Source organism: Pelodiscus sinensis, chromosome 5 (assembly GCF_049634645.1).
Source record: "Pelodiscus sinensis isolate JC-2024 chromosome 5, ASM4963464v1, whole genome shotgun sequence".
In the NCBI taxonomy this organism is placed as follows: Eukaryota; Metazoa; Chordata; order Testudines; family Trionychidae; genus Pelodiscus; species Pelodiscus sinensis.
In genome coordinates this window covers 33,082,195-33,094,515 of record NC_134715.1, presented here as the reverse complement: position 1 = coordinate 33,094,515, position 12,321 = coordinate 33,082,195, and the positions used below count along the sequence as shown (strand labels likewise).

The 12,321-nt window shown below is 39.2% G+C and overlaps 1 protein-coding gene across 7 annotated transcripts in view; it reads left to right on the top strand.

The window, feature by feature from the left end:
* LOC102456831 (bifunctional heparan sulfate N-deacetylase/N-sulfotransferase 4) overlaps positions 1–12,321 on the top strand; it is a 264,296-nt gene that overhangs the window by 144,672 nt on the left and 107,303 nt on the right. For all 7 annotated transcript variants that reach the window (XM_075929806.1, XM_075929807.1, XM_075929810.1 and 4 more), the window contains exon 4: positions 4,585–4,672. In XM_075929806.1, coding sequence (XP_075785921.1) covers positions 4,585–4,672 — 88 coding nt within the window. The remainder of the gene's footprint in view (positions 1–4,584; positions 4,673–12,321) is intronic.

Below are 12,321 nucleotides of genomic sequence, written 5' to 3'. Positions count from 1 at the left end.
AGAGGACTACCAATGTTGAGAATCTCCCACGGCCTAGGTATGACCTAGAATCATGGCTTTCTGGAAGAAATGCAGGCACCTGCAGGTATAAGTAGCAGCTGGGCAGCAAGACTGGATCTATATTTTGGATTTAGGTACCTCAAGTAGCAGTTAGGTATATACATCCCTTTTGAATTAAGCCCCTAAAAGTAGTCAAGTACCATAGGAGTTGACCAGTTTTTTCTGTATTCCTCTGAGTGTGGACTTCTCCTTGTGTACAAGTCACGAGCACTTAATCTGCTGGAGCTGTGACTAGATGAAAGACAACAGAAGATGCTGAGCATGGGTGAAGTAAAGAAGAGAGTGTGATAAAGGGGATGCATATTGAGGCAGATGTAAACATACTGTTGTTAGGGAGAGAAGGCTTGGACTAGGTTTGAAAGGAAAAAATGTGTTCAGCTGGGAAGTAGGGAATAGGTGTTTGCAACAGAATCCACATAACACATGCAGAGTGAACTCAAGGCTGATGTCAGAAACAACAAGTGAGGTGCTGGTTTTGAAGTAGAATGGGGGAGATCAGGAACCTGATGAGCTTGTCCAAAGAGCAGGGGAAGGTTTCTCTGGCCTCTGATGGTGGAAAAAACTGAATGTCTCCCTTGAGAAGAAAGCCCAAACCAGTGGGAGACTGCTGAGAGTTGGGAGGAAGGAAGCCTGATTTCATGTGGGGAGATCATATTGTAGAGACTGGCAGAGGTCAAAGCAGCCAGGTTTGGGGAGAATAATCTTGCTTGGAGGAAGAACTGCAGTAATTAGGGTGCATCTACGCTGCAGGGCTTAATTCGAAATAAGCTATGCAAATTGAACTATGTCAATTGTGTATCTTATTTTTAAATAGCTTATTTCGAAATAGGGAGCATCCATATAGCACTTATTTTGAAATAGAGCACTCTTCCTCTGAATCCCTTATTCCTCATACAACGAGGGTTACAGGAGTCAGAGTAAGAAATCTTCCAGGTTGGCAGTATTTTGAAACTATTTTGAAATAACTGCCGGCTGTGTAGACGCAGACTAAGTTATTTTGAAATAGTGTTGCAGTGTAGATGTACCCTAAGAGTCCTATTTAGGACTAAATCAGGTAAAATTTCCATTGGTTAAAATTGTGCAGTCCTTTCCCTTGGCCAAATTCTTCATGGTCTGTATGTGGCTGCGCAGTGAGTGAAGCCTGCCCCTTTTCTGAAGCCTGCATAAGGATCAATCCCTGACCTCAGGGGATGAAGGGACTGCACCCTTCCTGATCTGCTGAATCACACCATACCATAAAGGGAGCAGGGAAGAGTGGGCCATTGCTCTATGCAGGCACCAGAACTGGCCACTAATGCAGATGGTAAAAAATTTCATTTGTTAAAAAAGCAGGCATGCAACCAGTCCGGGTGTGTCCAGGAGACATTCTGAATGCCACCTGCCGCTCTCCTGGTGTGGTGTAGGTCTGTGTTCCCTATTACTATGGACTGTGCTTACAAAGCACAACAGAGTTCATTATTCACCTAGAAAAATCATTGCTGAAGCCAGTTGGAGTCAATGAGAATCGTGATGGAATAAGAAGTGATTAAAAATAAGGAAAGGGTTCAGTTATTCCCAAGGCAGATGGATACTGAGATCTGTGTAAGACATTCCCCACACCTACAAATAATGCAATGTTTGGTGAAATGTTAGGAGTCATCTCTCTGAGAGTATCTATATAATGTTAATATACAATGAGACCATGTAAATTAATTTCCATATAAATGAATATATGATATGCTTTATTCTGAAATGACAAAACAAGAGTCTTCAGTGCTCAGCAAAAGCCACTGAGTGATCAATTTACCCATTAAACTGAAAAATCATGTGACATACCATAGTTTACACGATTTATAACTTAATCCTTCTTCTGCTTTTTTAATGAGACCTCACTGGGATGGAATGTTCCTTTCTCTCTTGCTTCCCCCTTCCTTTTTTGGGGGGGGGGGGGGAAAGGGGTGATCTTATGAAATAAGATGATAGCATAACATTGCTAGGAGATTTGGAAAAAAAGATGATAAAACAAGAAGTTTATTTCACATATCTGGGAATATCATATTTTAATTAATATTGTAAGGTGTTTCATCCACAAAGACACACATTGATTTTGCTCAGCACACCAGTCTGAAATGTAAGAAGCACTTTCCAAATTATATAAAGTGCTTCACATATTGGAAAACTATGTTTCTAAATATATTGGCCCAGATTCTAAACTGGAAGAATTCCGCATAGCTCTATTGACTTAAATGGCACTATGATCATTTTCATAAGCTGCAGATCTGCCCCTGTGACTATTTCTGGTGCTGACTATTTTCATTTTATAATTCTCATATGCTAGAACATAATTGCTACATTTGTCTACTGGTCCCCTTTGCATTTGATCTCATAAAACGTAATGTGTAATATTGCAATGTGCAGATCAAGCACTGATGTACATTGCGTGGGGAAGGGATCACAAAAGATAAATCATTTATTTTAAAAATGTACAACACGATAAGCTGTAGACAATATTGATCTCTTAATATTCATTGCTAAGGCACAGTTATTACAGTTAGATTTTACTTTGTTGTACCTTTCTAATGTATTTCCTTAAATAATGGTTCTGATGCTACTTCTTGTTATCTCAATCTTAAAACAATATAGTTAACTTTAAAAATTCAGGAAAATAAAAACTTGCTGACTGTCTCTTAGTTTGTGTGGAAGTCGAGTGTATCTTTCAAATGACATACATCTTTATCAAATTGTCTGTTATCACAAACACACACTTCAGCTGATAAGATATTTGAAAATAACATGTATTCTCGTAGTTAATTGGTGGTCAGAAATGCTTTTTAACTTTCAAACACTAAGACAACTGGGCTAAGCATTTCCCTTTAACTGCCAAATGTAATGATTAGTGACTCTCTGTCCATGCCATGAAAGGAGGTATTATATGAGCTACGTCTACATTGGCATCCCTTTCCAAAAAAGGGATGCTAATGAGACGAGTTGGAATTGCAAATCCGCGGGGGATTTAAATATCCCCTGCGGCATTTGCATTTACATGGCTGCCGCTTTTTTCCAGCTTGGCGATAAGCCGGAGAAAAGCGCCAGTCTAGATGCGATTCTCCGGAAAATAAGCCCTTTTCCGGAGGATTTCTTATTCCTACTTTCAAGGCCATTTCTTGCCGCTTTCTTTGAACAGTGGAAAAATACACATTTCTGACTACTAGAAATGTTGTTAATATATCTTTAGACTATTTCTTAAGAGCAACATGATAGGAGTTCAAAAGATTGCTGATAAATAGAGCTCTCTACCACCTAAAACCTAAAAACAGGCTGGGCCAGTAGAGAGATGAAAGCTTTATCCAGCTGGTAGCATGACGGATGTTAAATGTGTGTTGTTCTCAGACTAGATCCAAGTGGAAAGACACTTGTGTAGTAAAACAGTCATTGGAAGCATCACTGTATGGCAGTCTCATCAATGACGTCAAAGACTGAAAGTGCACAGAGTCAGAACTATTTCTGTCTTTTACTTCTAGTGATGATGTACACAGAATTGACTGAGACACACTTATGAGGCAGTCAGGCTAATGGCAGAAACTATTCTCCAGTAAAAGTTAGACTCTTGCACTTTTTAGGAACATACATTTTTATTAGAAAAAACTCCTCAAGGATATAATAAAAAAATAGCCATGAGGTAAATGGACAAAATTTCCACTGAAGTGAATTGGAAGTTGTCCATTTACACTAGCTGAATTTGGCCCACAAGCTATTTTAAAGAAGTTTTTACAGGTAAGTGAAACCAAATTCCTTTAATGCCCATGCTGGCAAGAAATACTTTTATTGTATTTTAAGTTTTAGTAAATTTCATTATTCAGGTTTTACATATGTAATGCCAATAGGCAGCATCTAACCTAGGAACTCTGGAGCTTAGTGCATGAGCCACTCATTCTCTCTGTAAATTGTCTCTCTGCCACTAGATGGGATAATACACTACACCCGGAAGGTGTGTGGGTTACACATACAAACTCACTGTGTTTGTGGTTAGTATATCAGTAGTATATGTCAGCTGACTTTATAGCTCAAGCCCTATGGGCTGAATGCACTGAGATCCTAGGTTTGGTTCTGCCTGCAGGCAATTATACTCAGTCCTGCTCTGAGTGTAGGAGACTGAACTTTATGACCTCTCAAGGTCCCTTCCAGTTCCAGGATTCTATGATATTGTTACATCTAAGTTTGTGGGGAAGTCCAGCTCAAATAATGCAGAACATCAAAACATGTAAAATTAGATGTAGGATTTTGCCCTGTTAGTTAATCCAAATTACAAAGCCAACACATAATTTGATACCATACCAATGATGTTGGTCCTGCACCTTCTTAAATGTCCAAATTTTATTTACTATTACACTAAAGAAAAACCAAATGACCCTAGCACCAAACCACAGAATGTATTTAAAGACCTTAAATTTATGTCTCATTGGTGGACATACATTTTAATATAAGGCATTCCTAAATTTTATATTTTATTTTTCTAAATGCATGTTAATTTCTTATTTATTTCAGGCGTTACTAGAGACTCAAAATTTACTGCGCACTCAGGTTGCAAATTTTACCTTCAACCTTGGATTTTCAGGAAAGTTTTACCACACAGGTAAGAAGGAACTTTGTGCTCTCAGGTAGCTACAATTAAATAGGTACCAGGGTTTTAAACCTAGTCTTTAGCACTGTCTATTTATCATTGCTAACTCAGTGGAGCAATGGGAAAGTGCTGTGTTCCATCATCTCAGGCACTTAGTGTCCTGTCCAAGGCCCACTGAAGCAATGGAAGGAAACCCATCGATTTCAAAAGTCTTTTGATGAGGCCCTGAAGGATATGAAGTGTCTTTGCATTTTCTGAAGGGCATCCTGCCAGACACAGGGTAAAAAGGAAGGCAAATTAACTAATAAGGCTGCTGTAAAGACAGAACTGCATGGGCGTCAATCCAGGCTTTTTGCAATATCACAAGTGCAAAGAAAAGCACCAGACTGAAAACTGAGTGCCACAGCCTTTTAAGAAGAAGCAATATTGGAATGTGATGCACATTGTGAAGTGTCTCAATATGATTAGAAAGCCGCCCATTAGCAATAATATTAGGAGAAAAATTAAACAATTATACTTTTCTTTAACAGTCTTGTTATACCAAAACTTTCATTAAAACATATTTAATTAAAATAATTTTATTTTTCCTTACTACCTCTGAGCACCCAATGGATTCCTCTTACCCACACCACATTTCTCAGTGAGATTAGCATTGCCTGATTCAATGCACTTAACTGTCTCCTTCACATGTTCTTCTCTCTGTCTCAACTTTGCTCCCCTGCACAATGCCCCATCCACTTTCTCACTTTTTAAATCTCTCAATACCCCTTTCCTTATCCTGTTCCTTCAGTCAGGCTTCCCAGCTCCTCCTTCACCATCACTTATGTGACACCAAATAATGGGAGGATCAATGAGAGGCACACTCAAGCACTTACTTGAACAGAGATAATTTTCAGGGGACTACATTGTAAGCCTAGCAGTTTTTCCTGTTTGAAGTGTCACATCTGGAATGCACAGGTTCACATCTAGGTCAACCATACTGCAAAGGGGACTGTTGGTTGTATTATATTAAAGACACTGGGAGGCTTGAGTGGAGGAGTAAAAATGAATTAGAGAAGCAAAAGAATGAAAGGAGAATTTTAAAAAACCTAGGTCATGGAATATGTGTATGTTGGAGGGATAAAAGGGCAGGGAGGAGAGAGATGGAAAGAGGTTTCAGAGAGGAATGTAGAGTCCTAATTAATATGTATTTGTAATATAGTTACTACCATCCCCATTGTACTAGACACTGCACGAACATCTAGTGAGAGATAATCTTGTTACAGACTAAATAGACAAGACAAATGGTATGAGGGAAAAGAGATGAAATGTTTTCCTGAAGATCATACAGCAAGTGGGTGTCAGAGCTGGAAATAAAATTTAGATCTCTTGAGACCTATTGAAGAGCTTGTTTTCAGAGAAAGTTGTCAGGGGCTGGGGAATAAAGTGATATTAAGAAAATTGAATGGTGTTAGTTTTGCTAATGAAGTTTTTTTATGATCATGGGCCAATTCCTGAGGCCCATGGTCAGACTTTACTTCATCTTTAATCAGGAAACTCTTAAAGGGTATGTCTACACTACAGCGTTATTTCGAAATAGTTATTTCAATATAGCTTATTTCAAAATAACACGTCTAGACACAAAATGCATTTAGAAGAAGCGTTTTGCTATTTTGAAATAGCACGTCCACACTGATAGGACACTGAATCGCATTTAAGGCCAGCCAGAACCGGTTCTGGCAGGGCATCAGGTCAGGAGCTACCTTGTGTGGCTGCTGCCTGAGGCTATCTGAGACCTGTGCTTAAAGGGGCTCCCCTCCCCAGACAGCCGGTTCTAAGGTTTCCCTGCTTGCTTGCCTATATCACTGAGGGATAGCAAAGCATTTTTTTCTCTGCGTGCTCTGGTTGCCCTCGCTCAGAATACCACAGCACTCTGCAGCAAGGAGCTGAAGCTGCCTCTGGGCACTCTAGTGCTTCTCTAGGACGTGTTCCTGTGAGCCTGGCAGCACGTTCTGCAGGCAGTAACAATCTCCCTGGTGTGTCCCACTGGGGGATTGTGCCTCATTCCTCCCTCACGTCCTTCCACTTATCCCTCCCTAACCCCCCTTCCTGCTGTACAATAAAAGACATGTGTTAATTACAACAAAGCCTCTTTATTGAACAACTCTGGGGTGAGGGAGAATGAAGGTACAAGAGGGGAGGAGGGAGGGTGGGAGAGAGAAGAGGGAAACCTGGGAGGAGGGAGCTGGCAGGGGGAGGCAAGGGGAGGAAGGGGGAGGAGAAGCTCAGGGCTCAGGGTTGGGGGTCTTGCTGGCCCAACTGTCTCCCACCACTCTGGATGTGGGGGTCTCCCCGCGGGTGTGGGGAGGGTGGGAAGGAAGAAGCAGGAGAGGGATAAGAAGTGGGAGGAGGAACGGTAGCTGGGGAGGCAGCCAGGTTGGAGCAGCAGGAGGCAGCAAGCTCTTCCACAGGGTCGATGACCACCTGGGGGGCACGGACAATCCTGCCCCCCAGGATGCGGTCCATGGCATCAAAATAGGACAGGGGTCTGGGTCTGCCCCTGGTTGGGCATATGCCTGCCACAGCTCCTTTATTTTCATGTGAACCTGCTCCTGGGTTCGCATTTGGCCTTTGGTGGCCAGGCTGGCAGCCATCTGCCTGTAGATAGTCACATTCCTCCATTTAGTGCGGAGATCATGGAAGTTGGAGACATCCCCCCAAACCTGAATTAGGTCCCTGATCTCCGCACTGGACCAGGCAGGTGCCCACCTTTTCCAGCCCCTGGCAGGCTCCTGGGAGTTGGCAGACTGGTCCTGGGGAATTGTGGAGGGCTGGCTGGCACTGGCTGCCTGGCTTATGCTGGGTCAAGTGCAGTGACTGCTGGCTCTGGGCTGGCAGTCTTGGAGCTGGCACAGGCACTGTGGCCAGAGAGTACCCCTTTAAGGGCTACGGGGAGGGGGAGGGGGAAGGGGAGAGGATTTTTCTTGGTTGTGCCCAGAGTGGCCACCCGGGCATCCTGGGAAGGGATGGAGACCCCCTATTTCAAAATAAGCATCTACACAATGCTTATTTCGAAATAGCAATTTTGAAATTGGTGCTATTCCTCATGGAATAGGGTTTACCAATTTTGAAATAAGCCCTCCGCTATTTCGATTTCATTTTGAAATAGCAGTTTGGCTGTGTAGATGCTGGTAAAGTTATTTCAAAATAACGGCTGTTATTTTGAAATAACTTTGGGGTGTAGACATACCCAAAGAAATCAGTAGAAGCTTTGCCCAAGTACAGAGGACAAAAGAAGGATGTCACTAGTTTGCTCACTACATCTTAACTTGCCTATAAACATTTCTTATTGGTGTTCTCTATAATAGGGTAACTTAAGCCACACAAAAAAATCATTATATTGTGGTGATAAGATGCTTCTTAACAGGCATCAGTTCTTCAGGTATACGCCATTTGTTCATCCCAGCAACTACAAGAAAAAAAGGGGAAAAATCAATGGGGAAAAGATCATTTATTTTAAGTACTAATGGAAATTTTATATTATTGCTAATATTAGGGATGTTTTTCAGTTAAAAATACTGACTTGCAATCTTCATTCATTTCTTTTTGTCAATTTGAGTTTCCTCTCGATCTGCCACAATTGACTAAAAATTACTTCATGTATAATGTTCAGGTTTTCTCTTGTCAGTTGAATTTAATATTATCAATTTTTCATTTGTAACTGGCATAGAGAGAAAGTGTTCATGTGTATGTATGTGTGTTCTCCAGAGACACTATGAGGGTTACTGAAATAGCACAAAGTTACTTAATAAGCTGAGGCATCTCATTGGCTCCATTAAGAGATCTCTAGCATTCTGTACTCAGTGATGCATGTGAGTTCTAAAGTGTGCACTTCATTCATGGCGTGATATTATTGTTTTGTCATATCAGCTTAGTGGAAACATTTCAAAGTATTCTCCATGCAAACACACACCGTATTGACTCATTATAAATAAAATATGGAAAGGTATTCATTAATTACTGTAAACATGGCTTGTTTACTCAAAAGAGGCATTTAATTTAAGATGCTCAACATGTTTTATTAGGGCATTAACTGCTGTGCTTTATTGACTTTTCTTTAATGCACAACTTTGTACTCCCTTCCAAAACTCAGATCAGTTGAAAATTACAAGGAGGAAATAAACATGTGAATCTGTTGTCAAATAATTATATCTTTTAATTAAGAGATCACTGACCTGTACTGCATCTATACCACTTTATTTGAGTGGCCACATATAATTAGGATAGCTATATACTAACTTTTTACACTAATTAATTATAATATTCTCATTGACACCTATTACCATTAACAAGCAATGGTGTGATATAAGAAAATGGATGTACTTTGCTGGAGTCTTTTTAGGCTATAAGTAAACTGCACTTGTAGACAAAAAGGTAGTGGCAAGAGTTGACTAGTGTTTACTAGTAATACTGACTAAGCATGTGTTTTCATATGCTCATTACTACAACAGTTGGAAATGGGGAACTTTTTACAGAAAATTGAGTTTTATTGGAAAAAATGACAACTAAAGCCTTTTTTGATGTACTTTCTGGGGAAAAAATTGTTATAAAAAAATAAACACCAGAACAATTTTACATTAAAAAAAGGGTTGGGGTGGGAAAATTTCAATAACTTTCAATAACTAATATATTTTACTATATTTAAAATTTTATTTTAATGGCATACAAACGTAATAGGTTTTCATGTCAAGTTTCAAACCTCAGCCATTTGTATTGTTTTCTTGCAAACTCCTCCGTAAGGGTATTCAGGTTTTAAAAAAATAGGAAATATTCTGGATGAGGTTTCTAAACCTTTACCTCAATTAAAAAATGGTGAACATATTATACTCAAACTTTACAACAACAACAACAAAACCCTCCACATCAGGACTAGACTATCCTAGGAAGATCTGAGACCAAAATATTACTTTTGTAAAGGAAATTGTTTTGTAATCTTATTATAATTATTTAAAATATTCACTTCTCACTGCATCCTGTGTTCTAACTTTACTTTATTATCAGATATATTACATTAAATGCATGATTTAAACTTACCCCCGTCCATATGTAACATTTCTCTCCATGTTTTTTCCTTTTCATTCCTACTTCGGAAACCCTGAACCAAACATGCCCTGGTTTACCCTAGGGAATTATTTTGAAATAGCTCCCCTTTTTTCGAAATAACAAGCAGAGCATCCACACTATGCTGCCTGCTATTTTGAAATAATAACTCCTCCTTTCCTTGGGGAATAAGCTTATTTCAAAATGGTTATTTCAGGAGTTATTTCAAAATAAGCTATTTCAAAATAATTTCCAAGTGTAGACATGCTCCTTGAGTCATCACTGCTTGGACTATCCAGTGCATTCAGAAATAACAGTAGCCAGCTTTCTTCTGAACAGTTTATTTCCTTAAAAAAATAGAATGGATTATATGTCAAGGAAAACTCTGAAAACTCTCACCAACTTATATAAGTGTCATATCGCAGATAGAGTATGTATTCTTCCACCTGTTCTGTGTCACAAATAATATAAAAAGTAATATTCTTCAAATGATTGCAGAAATTAAATAAAAATGTAAATAATACATTGAACTTTCAAATACCTGCTGTGAAAGTGAATAAGGATGACCACAAATAACTTTCTTGTAGTTAGTTTTGTTAAGTATTGAAAGTCTTCTAAAAGAGAGCTATCTTTGTGATACAAATAAAGATATGTCTTAAACTAAATAAAAGCTGTTTACATGGTGAAGGAACTAGAAGGGATGCTGCCAGTAAACTGTCTGAAGTTTTAATAGTTGATTTGAGAATGAAGTTAGTAAGATATAATGTAACCATTCACCTTTTTAAAAGCACTAGGCTAGCTGTCTGCAGTCTCTAGAAAGTAGCTCTGTTATTTCTCATAGTGTTGTGCAAATACCTGACTTTTTGCATCATCAGCGAAAAGAAAACATCAGAAAAACATTTTTTCAGGTCAAGAAAAATTAAACTTTTTTTTAAATTTTGTTTAATAAAAGTCAATGACATTTGGAAACTGGAAGGGCTATATTCACTAGGGGTATGTCTATACTAGCCCCCTAGTTCAAACTAGGGAGGCTAATGTAGGCATTTGAAGTTGAAAATGAAGCCCGGGATTTAAATATCCCGGGCTTTATTTGCATCTTCCCGTCCAGTCGCCATTTTGAAATTTCACTAGTCCGGACTAACTGCCCGTGGCTACACGGGGCAGGGAGCCGGTAGTTTGAATTAAAGCCCCTAAATCGAACTACCATTAAACCTCCTTGCAGGAGGAATAGCGGGTAATTCGAATTAGGACTTTAATTTGAACTACTGGCTCCCTGCCGCGTGTAGCCGCGGGCAGTTAGTCCAGACTAGTGAAATTTCAAAATGGAGACCGGATGGGAAGATGCAAATAAAACCCGGGATATTTAAATCCCGGGCTTCATTTGCAACTGCAAATGCCTACATTAGCCTCCCTAGTTCAAACTGTTTTGTGAATGGTTCTTGTGTTAGTGATAATGCTGCTGGTAAGGGACTTATTCGAGTTACATGCCTTACACTCTGCAGTCTAGTGGCTATTTTTGGGTAAGACTATCTCAATCACTTCTATTGAAGTGTTGAAGCTGTTTTGTAATTAAATTAGTCATTAGGCCTCAGAGAGAAAGAGAATTACTTTGCATTCTGGTAGCTAGAACAGCCACTCAGGAGGGAAAACATGGCTACAATTCTCTTCTGGGCCAGAGATTCAAACTGAGGTCTCTTGCATCCCACCTAAACATTTTAACCAATGGACTAGCTCATATGGGTGGAAACTATCTTTTCCTATCTTTTATTTTCTGAATTACACCAAGTGTCTTTGTGATTCTGGCCCAAATTGGAATATTTCATTTAAAAATATCAATATGTATTATTTTGACATTCCCTTTTTTTACTTTTTTACTCCTGAAGCAATTGACAGAAACTGACACAAATTTACAGAGAGTTACAGTTGACCTGAATTTGCAGTTTTCAAAGGAAAAAATGTTTCAGACAAATATTGACACCCATCTCTGTGCTTTCTTCTGCCTGAACAGCAGTCACTAATGTTGACTATTAACATTTATTTAAAAGTAAAGTTTAAATTCTGTAAAAAAAAAAAAAAAAAAAAAATGGCATACCAAGGAAAAATCCACCCTTCACTTGCAAGTCCTGTCTATTACAGCTTTATTTTACTGCCTAGAAACTTCATGGAAATGTTGCATGTTTCTAATTTCTGATTTGATAAAAATATATCACATTTGTGTTTCATGAGACAAGTAATGATAAGCCTCTTAGTGGGAATTTCTTTTGGCTTTTGGAGCTTTCATAAAATGCAAATCACTGGTTAATACTGCTGGTTCTACACGTACTAATATGACCCTAGGTGAAAGAGCATCTTTATCTGGGCTAGTGAGATGCTCTTTCACTTAAGATCACATTAGTTCTACTCCAGGAGTCAGCTAAAGAGCATGAGAAAAAGTAGTTCATCTCCACTCCTCTCTCCTCTGGGTAGCAGTTCAAAGCCTTTCAAATACCAAATAAGAGAGATTGTGACTGCCTACTTTCCAACAGCAGGTAATATCGATTTTTGGTTACAGTTGGGCCTTGGTTCTCCCTCTAAGCCTGCCC